The sequence below is a fragment of the Apiotrichum porosum genome, assembly GCF_003942205.1.
Source record: "Apiotrichum porosum strain DSM 27194 chromosome Unknown scaffold_2, whole genome shotgun sequence".
In the NCBI taxonomy this organism is placed as follows: Eukaryota; Fungi; Basidiomycota; class Tremellomycetes; order Trichosporonales; family Trichosporonaceae; genus Apiotrichum; species Apiotrichum porosum.
The window spans coordinates 2,635,290-2,650,308 of NW_021167109.1; the positions used below are offsets into that span (position 1 = coordinate 2,635,290).

At 61.3% G+C, this 15,019-nt stretch overlaps 8 protein-coding genes across 8 annotated transcripts; 4 read left to right on the forward strand and 4 right to left on the reverse strand.

The window, feature by feature from the left end:
• Positions 1 to 344: 344 nt before the first annotated feature.
• EHS24_005036 (uncharacterized protein) lies at positions 345 to 2,202 on the forward strand (the record flags this gene model as incomplete). Its single annotated transcript, XM_028620577.1, has 6 exons — positions 345 to 751; positions 793 to 861; positions 937 to 1,459; positions 1,650 to 1,793; positions 1,845 to 2,013; positions 2,069 to 2,202. 6 exons carry the CDS (start codon positions 345 to 347, stop codon positions 2,200 to 2,202), a joined length of 1,446 nt encoding a protein of 481 aa, XP_028479549.1.
• A 30-nt stretch (positions 2,203 to 2,232) lies between these two features.
• Positions 2,233 to 3,811, forward strand: EHS24_005037 (uncharacterized protein; the record flags this gene model as incomplete). The annotated part of the gene is made up of 4 exons (XM_028620578.1): positions 2,233 to 2,259; positions 2,310 to 2,424; positions 2,494 to 2,609; positions 2,927 to 3,811. The coding sequence occupies 4 exons, from the start codon at positions 2,233 to 2,235 to the stop codon at positions 3,809 to 3,811; spliced, it is 1,143 nt and encodes a 380-aa protein (XP_028479550.1).
• A 308-nt stretch (positions 3,812 to 4,119) lies between these two features.
• EHS24_005038 (uncharacterized protein) lies at positions 4,120 to 5,598 on the reverse strand (the record flags this gene model as incomplete). Its single annotated transcript, XM_028620579.1, has 5 exons — positions 4,120 to 4,209; positions 4,247 to 4,351; positions 4,391 to 4,609; positions 4,657 to 4,762; positions 4,805 to 5,598. 5 exons carry the CDS (start codon positions 5,596 to 5,598, stop codon positions 4,120 to 4,122), a joined length of 1,314 nt encoding a protein of 437 aa, XP_028479551.1.
• A 537-nt stretch (positions 5,599 to 6,135) lies between these two features.
• EHS24_005039 (uncharacterized protein) lies at positions 6,136 to 9,203 on the forward strand (the record flags this gene model as incomplete). Its single annotated transcript, XM_028620580.1, has 2 exons — positions 6,136 to 6,153; positions 6,207 to 9,203. 2 exons carry the CDS (start codon positions 6,136 to 6,138, stop codon positions 9,201 to 9,203), a joined length of 3,015 nt encoding a protein of 1,004 aa, XP_028479552.1.
• Positions 9,204 to 9,794: 591 nt separating this feature from the next.
• EHS24_005040 (uncharacterized protein) lies at positions 9,795 to 10,373 on the reverse strand (the record flags this gene model as incomplete). Its single annotated transcript, XM_028620581.1, has 2 exons — positions 9,795 to 9,865; positions 9,935 to 10,373. 2 exons carry the CDS (start codon positions 10,371 to 10,373, stop codon positions 9,795 to 9,797), a joined length of 510 nt encoding a protein of 169 aa, XP_028479553.1.
• Positions 10,374 to 10,730: 357 nt separating this feature from the next.
• Positions 10,731 to 11,180, reverse strand: EHS24_005041 (uncharacterized protein; the record flags this gene model as incomplete). Its single annotated transcript, XM_028620582.1, has 2 exons — positions 10,731 to 10,804; positions 10,862 to 11,180. The coding sequence occupies 2 exons, from the start codon at positions 11,178 to 11,180 to the stop codon at positions 10,731 to 10,733; spliced, it is 393 nt and encodes a 130-aa protein (XP_028479554.1).
• A 779-nt stretch (positions 11,181 to 11,959) lies between these two features.
• EHS24_005042 (uncharacterized protein) lies at positions 11,960 to 12,623 on the reverse strand (the record flags this gene model as incomplete). Its single annotated transcript, XM_028620583.1, has 3 exons — positions 11,960 to 11,962; positions 12,049 to 12,095; positions 12,143 to 12,623. 3 exons carry the CDS (start codon positions 12,621 to 12,623, stop codon positions 11,960 to 11,962), a joined length of 531 nt encoding a protein of 176 aa, XP_028479555.1.
• Positions 12,624 to 13,188: 565 nt separating this feature from the next.
• ATE1 (Arginyl-tRNA--protein transferase 1) lies at positions 13,189 to 15,009 on the forward strand (the record flags this gene model as incomplete). Its single annotated transcript, XM_028620584.1, has 8 exons — positions 13,189 to 13,297; positions 13,339 to 13,364; positions 13,464 to 13,519; positions 13,573 to 13,888; positions 13,929 to 14,066; positions 14,117 to 14,387; positions 14,435 to 14,832; positions 14,875 to 15,009. The coding sequence occupies 8 exons, from the start codon at positions 13,189 to 13,191 to the stop codon at positions 15,007 to 15,009; spliced, it is 1,449 nt and encodes a 482-aa protein (XP_028479556.1).
• Positions 15,010 to 15,019: the final 10 nt, after the last annotated feature.

Below are 15,019 nucleotides of genomic sequence, written 5' to 3' on the forward strand. Positions count from 1 at the left end.
GGAATGCCGTCACTGCGGATCACATCTCTCAATCTTGGCGCCATTTTCTTTGGAGCACACAAAAGCGTCGGCCCGGATGCAGTCACACTGAGAGAAAAAAAGAAGCCAGAGCTACCAGAAGAAGACGGTGAGAACCACGTTGCGCCGGCGCTGCCTTATCCGCGCGCCGCGGCTGAGGCCCTTGACACCGGGCTCTTGGGCTCTTGGGCTCTGATCCCGGGGATATGGGGGTGTGCTCGTTTGTGCTCTCGCTGATGGCTGTGTGATGAGTGTGAGACGAGAGCGACCATAACCGTGTCTCCGCTCTCTGGGTGGTGACCCCCCCAATGTCGTCATTGCCACCCATGCCCTCGTGCCCCGCCCTCTTCCCCCTTTGCATGCCTCAGAAGTGCGACATTGTACCAGCTGACAATGAACCCAAATGTCCCAAATGTCCAGCCAAGCCCAACCCAGAGATTCCTTTTGCCTCTCTCGTACATGCGCCAGGCGCTCTCGCCGGCGGGTACAGCGGCCCAGGCCCCCCCGCTCGCAACCCCCCACATGATGCAATGTCGCAAAATGACAGACCGCCTCTGAAAGAGGATATGACAAGGTCGCTCCCCAAGAAGCCAAATCGCCCTCTCTGCCCCTCTCTACCTGACATCAACATCATCACCCCCACCCACCATCCCATCACGATAAGCCGCCAAGCCAGCAGCAATGCTTCCCAGCTCGCCAGCAATGGGGGCTCTCCTCCTCCTCCTCGGACTTGGTAGGTTGATACAACACTGGATGCCTCTGACCGTACCACAGCGACCTCTGGTCGGGGGTCCTCAGTGTGCGCACCAAACGTATGCGTCAAGGGTGGATCCAACTCGGAGAGTGAGTGTGTCGGCGCAATCGATGGAGCTGTCGATACTCATCCACCGATCCAGTCGTCGCCTTTGACAAGAACAGCAACAACTATCTCATCCCTGGCACCTACGTCGGCAACTATGACCCCGTGGTCTCTCTCAACCAGACCATCAGCGCTACCACCACGGGTGTAGTGATCCACCCGCCATCCAACCCCATCACGTTTGCCGCTACAAACTACAAAAGCAAGGTCACGCCGCAGACACCAGGATCCTCTGCTTCCTCGTGGAACAGCTTCTTCCTTCCCGAGGGCTGGTATGCGCTTATCAACCCGGGCCAAGCGATCTGGGGATCCGTGCCGGACCGAAGCCAGTTGCTCGATGCCAACCTTCCTATTCAGCAATTCGCCGCTGGTGAGCAAAAGCAACCCCGTTGTCTTGGCATGTGGAGCGGCATGTTGGGCTTACACATCCAGCGCTTTGCCATCCCATCTGTTCATCGCATGGCAACTGCACAATCACCAGCAGTACCGACGGCTATACCGCCTCTTGTGTCTGTCAAGAGGGATGGACCGGCGAGGCATGCGACCAGTGTGCCACAGGATACGCCCACTGGTCATGCACACGTGAGTGTGGCATACAGACTGTGCTAAATCACACAATGGATCTCACCTACTGACGTCTGCTTTTCTCAGGTTGCCTGAACAACTGCACTCGATGCGATGACGGTCTGCTGGGAACGGGCGCCTGTCTCGGCACAACCTCGGACGCAACCAGTGAGGTGAAATTGTGTTAGCGGAGCTGACCCTCTCACAGGTTGTAACTGCGTTCACGGCACATGCGGGGCAAACGGCGTATGCGACTGTGCGGCTGGCTGGTACACCAACCTCGAGCACTCGCCAGGACAGTGTAACCGGTGCTTGCAGGGCTTTTACGTCAACTCCAAAGGCGACTGTTCAGGTGAGAGAGGCACACATACACACATGTACGCATTGTAACTGACCCGTACAGTCTGCCCCAAGGGATGCGTTACTTGTGGTGTCGGCCCAGGGTTTACGGAACCCACATGCTACTCGTGCGAGCCAAACCTCAACCTCTCCACCACCATCCCCGCTACATGTGGTGCCACGACCAACTGTGGCACTGGCAACTACTTTGCGAACCAGACCTCTTGCGAAAAGTACGCTGGCGCGGAAACATGAACCCACTTTGAAGCTGACAACAACAAAAAACAGATGCGACCCAGCATGCACTGCGTGCTACGGCCCAGGCTCGTCAGACTGCCTCGAATGTGCCGCCGGGCACGCACTCTTGGGTGGCTCATGTGTCGGCCTCGACCAAACCACTGGCATCTGCGACTCGAGCCTGAGCTCATTGCCAGGTACCTATGTCATGAACAATGCCCCCAACCGGCTCAGGTGTGACGGTGGGTGATCGAAGCCCAAGCACATTCGGACCACTGCTAACCCACTCCAGCCTGCCCCTCCAGCTGCCTCGAGTGCTACATTCCGGGCTTTAACACGGCGGCGGCGTTCGAGCCGCGCTGCCATCTGTGTCAGGAAGGCTACCTCTACTACAGCCAGAACGGGACGTGTGTAGAGACGTGCCCCAGTGGCTCGTACCGCTCGTCCGACCCGGGCTTGAATGGCACCTGCTCAAGTGGGTCCACCGACAGTATCATTCCCCGCTGACCTCCAGACTGTGACAGTGCTTGCAACACGTGCACCTTTACATCGACGTACTGCACTTCTTGCAGTAATGGCTACGCGTACCGTGGTCAGTGCGTGAACACATGCCCAAGCTTCTCCATCCAGAACAATGGCGTCTGCTCGCTCTGTCACCCAGACTGCGCGACCTGCACCGTCGCGGGCTCCGTGACCGGCTGCTCATCCTGCCCGTCCTCGCGGCCCGTCCTGGTCAATGGCCAGTGCATCCCATTCTGTCCACAGGGAGAGTACTTCTCCGGAGCAACGAACGGCTGTGCTCCGTGTGACTCGTCGTGCTCGAGCTGCACCACGCTCGGGTCATGCACGACCTGTGCCGATGGGTACATTCTCGAGTCGGGACTGTGCCAGTACGCCACGTCGTGCCAGGGTTTCTTCGCCACCCACCTGGGTATCTGTCTCTCCTCGCTCGTCGACAAGCCCAAGAACACGAACCTGGCCTACCTCGCCCTCCTCTCGCTCCTCGTCGCAGTCATCATCCTCGCTGCCGTATGGTACATTCGCAGGGAACGCGCAAAGACGCGTGCCGCCACACGCCAGTTTGCCGCCCACCTGGACGAGCAAGCTGTGGGACGTCGCATGGATGCCTTCCCCACCTCGTTCTTTGACCGCGTGTTTGGTGGCGGACACATGGACCCGGACCACGCCAACGACGGTGGTAGCGAGTTTGCCCGTGACGCGCGCGCAAAGCACAGACTTCGCAACCTCATCATCCCCTCTCGCGGCGGCGGAGGAGGCCGCGACAACAAGTCTCCCGTGGACGCGACCGTGCTTCCGGCCACCTACTCGACCAACACGGTTGACAACATCCCCCTGTCGCCCATCTCGGCCCGTGAGCGCACCAAGGGCGGTCTCATGGCCGACGCACAGGTCTTTGCAGTCTGCACGCCCAGGCAGGTATCGCCCTCGTCATCGCGCTCCGCCTCGCCCGACAACGACCCGGCCCCCGGATCGCCCTCGTCGTCCGCCTACCCGCCTACGCCGCCGCGCCGCTCGGCATCCATGTCCATGGGATGGTCGCCGGGCTCGTCGGGCTCGTCGGGCGCCCCCGGCTCGCCACACTCGCCGCTGCGTACCCTCCCCGAGGCCGAGCTGTGGCCGCACGCCAACGCAAGGGAGAGGGTCGACCAGGGCGTGCCTGTCATACGCAATGGCGGCGGCCACAGGCATATGAGCAGCAGCTCGTCGTCGGGCGGCAGCGAGCTCCATGACGTCTGGCCGGCGATGCGACCGCGACAGCACTCGGCGTTTTAGGAGGGGGTGTTTCTTGCAAGGAACGAACATTTAGCGCAGCAGCGTATATCTCGGTCTCAAGAACCAGTCCCAATCAGACTTTGTTAGGGTCTGCCCCCCCCCAGGTTGCGCTCATCTGGTCCTAATCCAAGTGTTATCCAAATCTCAAGTAAAGAAGGAGGAGCGAACGAACGGAGGAAAAGAAGTTGTTCTCAGAGTAACATGTGTATTCCAATCTCGTTTAATAGTACACCGACAAAATGTATAGCAACATACCCTCGTTCTCGCGCTCTGCAGCTCGCACCAAGTCTGGACAAGTCGGGCAAGCCCTACTCTTTCCGACTCGGGAGCTTGTTCTCCGTCGCTTCTGTCCAGCTGAGCATGTCGGGGGCAGGGAAGTCTTTGAGCAGCGCGTTGGTCTGGAACGTCAGCTCCGTCAGTGCACTCTAAGCTCACCTTTGCCAGTTCGACAACACTGTCCGAGACGCCATTGTCCATTGCGGCCAGGCGCTCGCGCTTCTCCTGCACGCGTTGCTTGCGCTCGGCACATTCCTTTACGAGCTGCACTGTCAGCTATGTAACAGGGTCCCACTAGCTCACGTCCAAGTACTCCTGGCGGAGATGTTCCCACTCGGCGTCGTAGACCTCGAGGTTGGCGCCGGCAGTGTTCACAAACGGTGTGAGGTCTGGGCGCCACGCGTCCCGCCTCCCCTCGCCCGGGTGCTCGGCGGCCCATGTGCGCGCCTCGTCAATGACCTCTGCAAACGTCTTGAGCCGCTTGTTGACGCGATACTCGTCCAGCAGGTTGTACGCGCCGGTCTGGAGGGTCAGCTATACGATCCGTCAAAAAAACAGGCTCAGCTCACCAGAGTCGACGACTGCAGCTCGTGTACCATGTTGGACCACACGTTCTCGAGCGTCTCGCGCTTCTCGTCGGCGAGGAGCGGGTAACACTCCTTCATTTGCTCAAACCTGCCCGTCAGCTTTGGTAGTCTCCGAGTAGCTCGTACTCACGACAAACGGCCCAGTCCACGGTCTACAGCATTGATACGCAGGGTGCGTACCAGCGCCTCGTAGTACTTGCCATAACCCGCGTCGTCGGCGTCGGCAATCGGCACGGCGGGGACAGCGAGGACCTCGGCGGGCGTGCGCGCCGGCGTGCGCTCACGGGCCCGGCTCTGCCGACGGGGCGTCACGGGAGGGACCGCTGCTGCTGAGGTGGTGGCCGATGGTCCTGCTTCTGGGTACGGATTTGGGTCGCGTTCGCGCTCGGGGGAAGGTGTACGCGGAGCATGGATAGGGCGAGCAATCGACGCGCGCGGAGCTCGTCGGCCTGGGGTCGATGGCGGCATAGGAGGAAGGGGTGGTGCAGAGGCCACAGAGACCGGGGGTGGAGTGACTAGTTGAGCAGCCGGGACATGAGTAGGCGTCGAGGTCGCCGGTGCAGCCTGCGGCTGACGGTTATCGCCTTCCTCGACATCCATCGCTTCGGGATCCAGGTCCGGACTGGGTCCACCAATGTCGGCCTCGACATCCATAATGTCATCCTCATCGTGGCCCGATGGTGGATGCGCGGTCGATCCCGGAGCAAGGTCGCGCTCAACCACTGGCGGCAGCTCAGTGGGAGCGGTGGGAGATGCTTGGGGGAGGGAAGGTGGTGGCGCAGCGGGGAGAGAGCCTTGAGGAGAGCGCATCACACGCGACCGGGGGGCAAACGCAGCGTCCGGGTACGCCATGGATGGCGAAAACGTGTGCTGTCTCTTAGAAGGGGATGCTGATTTTTGCGGTGGGGTGCGTGCGAGCGGCATGGTGATGGAAAGATGGGTGGAAGTGAGAGAGCCAGCTTGTTGCTTCAGTAGTAGGACACAACAACAACAGGGTCGATGCCATGCGGCGGCGCGGCGGCGGAGATTTACACGTGTCATTTGTGTTGGAACGCATCTCCCCGCGCGCTGACGGTGATAAGCACTCGAGGCGCGGGTGTGCCGTCATAATCTGTCTCGTTCCGTCACACCCCTCCTCCGGGACGCGCCTTCCACAGCACCTATCCGCTTCTCCAACAGCTCGTGTCTCGCTTTTACTCCATTGCTCCATTGTCCACATCCCCCATCTCTCTGCTACGCCGCTATTGCACAGCCGCGTGTCCAGACTGGGGCCAACAAAAGCAGTTCACTTTACACCTAGCATATACGAACCCCCTAACTGGTGAGCGGTATTCATAAATTGGACGCCAGTGCGGCGCGGGTCGCAATGTGCCCTGTCCCGTCTCCCCTTCAAGTGCTAACCTGCATAGATTTTCTGTATCCCGACCTCTCTGTCTCTCGCACACTACCATGTGAGTACCCATGGGGGCCAAAGTACTGGTCATGCGCAACCACCGATACTAATCTTTGCCAGGCAACAAGACTCGTCGCAGTCCTCGTCGGGCTCGCGCCCGACGTCCCCCGCCGCAGCCCCACCTCCGACCCGCATCGTTAGCGGAAGCCTCAAGGACCGCATCGCCAAGTTTAGCAATGCCGACGCCGTCCCCCTTGTCCCAGTCAACCCGTATATGGGTGGATCGGCCTCGTACGCTCGCGGCGGGCTTGTGGGAAACCGCCTTCCCAGCCTCGACCCCAAGACGGCCGGCATGGCAGGCCTCGGCGCTGCAAACCTCCGTCGCGTCTCTGAACGGCGTGACCTGATTGGGAACCGGATTCCCAGTGGTACAAGCGCAGCCGCGGCAGTGAATCCGCAAACGACGGGCGGCGGAACTCCAACTGGCGTGACTACCGTCCCACAGACCGGCGGCACGAGTACGCGGTCTGTGCGTTCGGCCAGCCCTGCAGGCTCGGCAGCGAGCAGCAGTGCGGCAGCGAGCAGCTCGCGGGTGTCGGGCGGGCAGGAGTCTGGGTCGACCGCGACATCGCTCTCGTCCTCGCCGGCCGCCTCTCCGGGCTCCAACATTCCCCCTCAGCTTCTCGTGTCGACGCTTCCCGACGAGATGGACGCTGGCGCAATGACACCAAGCTCGACCATCGCCGAGGCCGGTGAGGAGACGTTTGAGCGCAGCATGCCCGCCACTCCCGTCGCGACCGCCACCGAGCTCCCTCCCCCAGGCTACGACCTCGTTCCCGGAAACCTCACTCTGGCCGCCAGCGGTGCCTCGTACGCGCCATCTCTCAGCTCGTCAATGGCGTCACAGTACGACCCGGCGTCCTTGGCCGAGGAGGAGGCCAACCTCAAGGACGTGAGCGGCGTGAGCACCCCGACCGGTACCCCTCGCCAGGCCCACCGCGAGCTTGATCTCGAGGGCCCCGAGGGCAGCATCGCCGGCTCGTCCCGCGATGTCGAGGACCTTGACGACAAGATCGAGGAGCTTGTCATCGACGACCGTGACGTGACTCCCGAGGCCGAGAGGAAGGACCCCGAGCCCATTGCCGAGGACCAGGTCGACATCGCCCCTTCAGCAGAGCCTGTCGTGGCCGTGCCCGTCGCGGACGTTCCCGCCGAGGTCGTCGAGCCCGTCGCCACTGAGCAGGTTACCACTTCGTCGGTTACTGAGTCTACCGAGGAGACCAAGGTCGAGGCCAAGGAGGCTGCGCCCGCGGATCTCAGCTCCGCCGACGACACAGCTGTTCCCACCTCCCACGCTGTGGAGGGCACAGCAGCGGCTGTTGCCGGTATTGCGGCCGTCGGTGCTGCCGTTGCCGTGCAGAAGACGGCCGACGACAAGGTCGAGGAGACCGCCGAACCTGCCGAGCAGACCACCCCTACGGACGACACCCCTACCCAGAGCAAGATCGGGGCCGGAACGTCTGTAGACAAGGAGGCCACTCCCACCCCCGAGGTCGCACCTGAGCCCACGCCTGAGCCCATGCCTGTGCCCACACCTGAGCCCACAGCCGCCCAGCCTGCCCTTGAGACAGACGTTGAGGGCCCAGCCACAATCAAGGCCGCGCCCGCTGAGATTGAGCCCGAGGTCGCCACCGAGGTCCTTGCCGAGCCCGATACCCACAGTGACGTCAAGAACGAAGCGTCAGACCTGCTCAACACCGGCGACGACGAGCCCGTCCGCAGCTCGCAAGACACGTTGCGTGCGGTTGACGACAAGGTCACTTCGCGCGACAGTCTGCTTGTGGAACGCGACTCGACCCCGCAGGCACCGGACCGTGAGGCTACCCCGCAGCCCCAGCCTGCCCAGCTCGCGCGTGACGACACTCCAGTTGCGGCCGACCCTGCGCCGGCTCTCGATGACGACTCTGACATTGTGAGCGTCCAGGGCGCGACACCGTCCTTCCAGGAGGGCGATGAGGCGCCTGGCACTCCTGCGCAGGTCGACGACGACATGACGTCCGACCGTTCTTCTTTGCCACCCGCTCGCGCCTCTTCCGAGCTCGAGTTTAGGTACGAGGACTACCAGGACCATTCTTTTCGTGACCAATCCGCTTCCCAAGCTACCTCAGCGGCGGCGAACGTGGATGGGAGCGGTCACAAGACGCGTAGCTCAGTGGCGAGTGCGAGTGAAGTCGCTGTCGGAGTCGCTGGCGTGAGTGTGCTCGCTGCTGGAGCTATTGCTGCTGCCAGCGACGGTAACGGCGACGAGACAATGTTCCCTGCTGTCCCTACCGCCGACGTCGAGGCCGAGCCTGCCCACAAGCCTGTCCAGGTCCACGTCGAGCCGTCGCCGTACGGCCCCGTCAGCGAGACCAAGGAGCGCCCCTCGGATCTCCCAGTGCCCACCAGCGGGCCCAACGGTCCCACGCTCACAGTCCAAGCGCCATCCCCTTCGGTCGCGAGCTTTGACGGCGCCGAGACCCCAGCCCGTGCTGTCGACTTCCCCGTGCCGCCAACGACCTCCCTCCCGGAGGCCCAGACTCCCTTGGGCTCGCGCCCTGTCTCCCCTCCTTCCTCCGGTAGGACGGTTGCGCCGGCCTTCCCCGTCGTTCCGGATGAGGAGCACCCATACGTGAGCGTCCACACCTCGCCGAGCCGCGGCCTTGGCGGTGGTGTGTCGTTCCCCCGCGGCGCAGAGTCACCCTCGCCTCGTCACTCGCGTGGCAGCGCCTCGTCTCTGTCCCGCCACAGCCCTCCACAGACTGCGCCTCGCACCCCGCCCATGGACTCGCCCAGCCTCGTGGTCGACCACGACCGCGTCTCGATGGACAGCCAGCGCGCAATGTCCTCGACTGACAGCCACGACCACCTCTCCATCGACGGCCACGAGTCGCGTCCGCCCCGCCAGAAGCGCATTTCGTTCACCCCGCGCTCGCCGCTCCTCGACGACGAGGACCCGGGAGACTTTGAGCCCGGAGAGGGCTGGGTCGTCAGTGGTAAGTGGGAGCAGTGGCGCGGTCCCCCCATGCGTCCCCCTCTGCGCACCGCCGGCCGCCCGGCAACGACGAGCACCAAGCCAGCAGCGTCATTCGAGTAATTTCTCTATCGATCGTTTGATTTTTTTTTCGCTCTCGTATAGGTTTTATTCGACAGGACGACAGAAAATGGGATTCTGTCATCATCTGGTTGATGCCCCTCCCCCCCTGTGTTTGTGTTTGTGTGTAGAGAGGAGTGTGTGTGCATGGGAGGAGAAACGTCAAAGTGTACAACATGCATCATGTGTTTGTGCTGGTGCTGGTGATTGTGCTTGTGGCCCAAGTGGCTTGCTGGGCGGCGGTGGCGGACCGAGCAACAATACCTAGAGGCAGTCACCAAGGTACAGACAGCACCCCCCAGATCTGCAGTGAAACGTGCTGGAAGCCAAGCCAAGCCTTCGAAGCCGTGCACCGCGAGACTCTCCCCTGGAGAAGGGAGGCTGTGTCCAACCGTCTCGGCTTTTGCAGGCGCAATCTCGCTTATGACTTGCTTCGCTGGAACAATGACATGGACGGGGGACGACGACGACGACGATCAATCAGGGGGAAAAAAGCGAATATAAAAAAACAACAAAACAACGACTACGACGACCCAAGGCGCCAAGCTTGCGCCACCCATGTTGTCGACGACGGTTGATGTTGAGGTATAGTGGTCAGAAGTACCTCGAGCAGTACCGGCAGTACCACATCTGGTGCTGCCCACCCCAGTACGCCAGGCAGTAGACTGCGGCCCCATCAGCGTCAACCACTTCGCTTTGGCCCTTTGGCCCTTGGCGCGGGCGGGGTCACGTACATCCCCAGTTCCACCCGCCGAGGTCGCCTGGACATCGGCGTAATGGCGGCTCGTCGAGTTCGGACGGCATGCCCCCGACAAACACTGGCAGTGACCGCGGGTTAAACGCCGTCGTCAGGTTGAGGTTGGGGCTGGGGCTGGGGGCCTCGCTCTCGCTCTCGCCTGTCCTCGTGCTCGTGCCCGTGCCGCCCAGAGACGGCAAGGCGGGGGGAGGAGAAGCATGCCGCGCGACGCCGAGGTGGGCGTTGGGTGGCGGGGAGACGTGGGTAAAGGTCTCAAAGGCCGCAGCCTCGTTGTTGCTGGCTGTAGCGGTTGTTGATGTTGTCGTTGGGGCTGGCGCTGGCGCTGGGACTTGGGATGAGGCTGAGGTGCGCGACGTCGGTGGCCTAGCTGGGGTCGGGCTGGCGTTGGGGTCGATCGGTAGCGGTCTGCGTGGCATGGTTGGAGTGTGGTGGGAGGGATGAAGGAAGGACCTGGTCTGTACAATAACGCAAAGGCCATCACCATCAACCATGTAGCATGCTCCAGCAGTCGGTGATGTGCCTGCGTGTGTGTTGGTGGCACACACCTGGAACTACCGTGATGGTGACACGAGTGTGGGGTTGGGCTTGTCTTGGACAACGGGTGATCCCCTTCTCATGATCATGGACAATCCACTGCATATTATACGGCTGTACTGTAAATAACTCTACAACGCAGCTGCCCTCGTGTATGGGCACGCTCATGATGTGTTTCGTGTCTAGTCGTGTCTGGACTCCTTTGGGCTATCGCTCCCCCTCCTCTCTCAAATCACTCCTCAATGGCCTGGGTTGAGGCAGTACTTGCACGACAGGTACTTGCCGCCCGTGTCGACGGTGTACTTGCAGAGACCTGTAGAACCACCATCAGCACTATACATAACCTCTCCCTCAATGGTCATGTACTTACCGCCGGCGTTCCGCCCGTCCCTGCGTCCAGCGCAGACGTGGTATGGCGTCGTGTACCCCGACTGCACGTAGCTCGAATACCCCGTGACCAGCGGGGTGGCCTGGACGGATGCCGTGTGCTGGGGCTGAACGGGGGCGACCTGGACGTGTACGGGCTGGGAGGGGACGACGACCGCTGGAGCCATGTGCTGCGCATAGGTGTACTGGCCCGTCGCGCGGTCGTAGCCCGTGTTGTAGTCGCGCCGGCTTTGCCACCAGCGGTACTCGTTGCGCCAGAATGCCCATTCGCGGCGCCACATGTCGTAGAACATGATACACATGGTGAGTGACGAAGGGGTGTTGTCGGGCTGGTGGAGGGTGTAGGTGGGTGTCTCGGTGAAGATGAAGGTGTGTTGAGGAGGTAAGGTGTCGCGGTGTTGGGATGTTGGAGAGGGTGGGTGGAGATGTAACAAAATGGATCAGCGTTTCGTTTATGGACTCCTTTCCCTCCTCCGGTCTCCCAGGCTCACAGCCTCGCGTCTCCGGTGGCACGACGGCTTGGCCGGGGGCGGTGTAACTCCAACGCAATGGGGACAGGGGTGCGCGTTTGTGTGGGGTCACTGATGGGACGCGGGGTGGGTACGACCATGGGGACACGGCGTGTTTGGTTTTAATCCGGGCCGCCGCCACACAATGACATTTGCTGCTAAGAATGTTCTTCTCCCCAAACGCGGACAACACGGACGCCTCTTGCTCGTGGAATGTGTAGCGGGGGGTATGCCGGCTATAACAAGCTTCCCAAAAGGGTTCACGTATTAGACCTGAGACGGCGACAGACGGCCGAGTGATGGGACCTCAGAAGGAAGCGGGTACGTGAAATTCCGGTTTAATTTGTGCCACACGGACGCCGAAAACGAAGCCGCCCCGGACGGAGCGAAGCATCGGGGTGGGTTACGACTCGGTATCGCGGGCATGCATGTATTGGAAGCTCCTATGGCTGCACGAGGGCCGTGGTCGATGTAATGGGCCGTGTATCAAGGCCGTGTGCACGGCGCCACCCCTCGAGTTCTGAACAGACCGCGCATTTTATCTCTCTCTCCATCATAACACAAATGGTGTTTTACTACACTAAAGCCCTCGCCTGCCAGTGCACACCGACGGACGCACCGAGCAGAGCAATCTAGACATCTAGAATCTCTTCAAGCATACCAAGCATTCCCAATACCGCATGTCGGTTTGGTACGGGACGCACAGGTCTGCCATCAGCACCTCACTCAGCCAGCTTGGCCACACGGAAACTCACCACCGCGGTTGAACCCTTTGCAGTTGCCATTACACTTGCGGTCCCAGGGGGGCTTGATTGGGTCCTCGCCCTCATACGAGGACTCGCTTTTACTGTCGTACTCGAGTTCGGCCAGGTCTACGTCTTGATCTTGCTCTTGGTCCGTCTCATCGTTGGCGTCGTCCACGCTGTCATCTTCGTCGTCGTCCTCGTCTTCGTCGTACCTTTCCTTCCTCTTCGTCCCGCGGGGCTTGGGCTTGGCCTTGGGCTTGGGAGCGGCTTTGGCTTTACCCTTCTCACACTCGCTAGTGCTTTTCTTGACTTTGCGTCTGGGCCTCGTTGGTCTCGAGCTGGAAGCAGTGGACTGCCGAGTGTGTCTGGTCTTTTGGCGTTTGGCCTTGGGAGCAGCGTTGGGAGGGTGATAGGTGGCGTCGCCACTCTCGTCTGAGGACGAGGCCGAGTCGGAGTCAGGCGCGTCAGAAAGGTCAGAAGAGGAGTTCATGGGCGTTGATGGGGGGGGGGATGTGAATGAGGCAACGTTGTCTCTTTGCGAGCCGTTCAAGACTGTCTTTGGCCACCATCAGTGGCATCAGTGGTGAAGCCCATACAGGGGAGTTGTGAGACAGACGTGTGACAAGGACGTGACGGTTACAGATGTTGGAATGGAGGGTGTGTCTTGCCTTCGTAGAAACGACATAGACTGCCCCTAGAAACTGCGTCACTCAAACCAAGGCATCAGTTATGAGTCGTGTCGTACTATCGGCGACTCTGCCATGCGGTCCTTGCAGTCTGTGGGTTCCGTCGGCCCCCAGGTCTTATCGACAAATACCCCTGGAGGGCGCCCGCAGGATGCCCATGCATCTCTCCTGCCATAGCCACCGTGACAATCACCATGCACATTGTAGACAAAAAGCTTTGAGGAATTGCACCAGATAATGTTGCCACATTGCTCGCCCATACGCCCCTCTGACGTCAAATTGCCTGGACCACCTCCACATTGCCCGCCTGTTCTCTCTCTTCCGCTCACTCGTCCATCCACTCTCTCACCCAACCCCACATCTCACACTATGGGCGTCACGCTCGTCCAGCCAGCAGGCTACCATGCCGGCAAGTGCGGCTACTGCTCTCCACCGGGAAAGAAGAAGAGCGCACCACAAACATCCTACTCTCTCGGCTGTGCGTATGCATCGCTCAAACGTGCAGCGAGCTGACGTCAGTGGTCGCGAGCCAGATGTCGGCGCAGGTATGTCTTCTAACTAGCTGGTGACACCTCTGTGCACATTCCCAGCTAGCACCGCGGACGACCCCACCCATGATAAATGTACCGTTCTCTGACGTCCAGTTCTACCAGAACCTGTGCGATCGCGGCTGGCGCCGGTCAGGCGACTATGTGTATCAGTGAGTTGCGCACCCGTCCTCGTTCACGAACCAACTGACATGCCGCCCTCCAGCCCCGACATGGCGCGTACATGCTGCCCACAGTACACGATCCGGCTGGACGTTTCCCAGTTCAAGCCCACGCGGCAGCAGCGCAGCGCCGTGAACCGCTGGAACCGGTTCGTGTCGACTGGCCTCAAGCCTGGCGAGGAGGTGCTGGCTGGGGGTGTCGCGGCGGCGACAGAGAACGCAGCCAGCGGCAAGAAGGGTAAAGGCAAGGGCAAGGGCAAGGACAAGGCCAAGCCGTTTGACCTCGTGACGGAGCTGCGATCGCATCAAGCAGGGTACGGCGCTGGCGGCGGCGAGGCTGCGCCGAAACATCGCTTCGAGGTGGGTGCGATAACCCCCGCGGTGGTTCTGACCCACTCAGCTCGAGCTCACCCCGGCCAAAGTCACGCAAGAGACGTTTGAACTATACAAGCGCTACCAGGTTGCCGTGCACAAGGACGCGCCGGGAAGCGTCTCGCGCGCGGGGTACAAGGGGTTCCTGTGCACGAGCCCACTGGACGTGAGTGTACCAGACTGTGCGTGCGCAACTCTTCTGACGCCGGGGTGCAGGACGACGAGGAGATCGTGTACACGAATGCCACTGCCGCAAGGGGCCTGCCGACCAGCTATGGCGGCTACCACCTGCTGTACCGCGTGGACGGCGTGCTCGTGGGCGTGTCGGTCATTGACATTCTCCCGCACGCCGTGAGCAGCGTGTACTTTATGTGGGACCGGGCGTGGGCGTGGGCCGGGCTGGGCAAGCTCAGTGCGCTGTACGAGATTGCGCTTGTGCGCGACATGGCCGCCGCGGGCGCAAAGGACATGGCGTGGCTGTACATGGGTGAGCTCCCGGGCCTGGTGACTCCGTAAGCTGACATTGACCCACAGGCTACTGGATCGCGACGTGCGGCAAGATGCGGTACAAGGGCGAGTACCACCCGAGCTACCTCCTGGACCCGGGCACGCAGGTGTTCCACCCACTCACGCCGCGCTTGGACAAGGGTCTGGCGCGGATCAAGGGGTATAAGCCCTTTGAGGAGATTGAGGCCATGGCAGAGGACGAGGTCGCGGGGCTGCCCGAGCCGACGATGAGCGAGCGTATCGAGGTAGACGAGGACGTCGGCGGCGGCAGGGCAGGTGGCGGCGACGACGACAACAACAACAAGGCAGAGTTCCCCACCCCCCCACCGCCCGGGTTCCTCGACCCAGCGAGCTTGAGCGCCGCGACCATGGACTCGCTCGTCACCTTCCTGAGCGAGCCCAAACACGGTATCGTGCCGTACAAGGTGAGCTGGGATGTCCCGGTTTCCAAGCTGACGAAAACATAGATGTTCCAGCACATGCTCACGCCGCGAGGACGCGTCATGGTCAAGCAGATGGTAGCGGCTCTGGGACTGGACATGGTCGCCAGCCTCGTAGATCAGAAGTTTGAGGACAAGGCGTTCTTGTACTTTGGCGACTAGGTCACGGCAA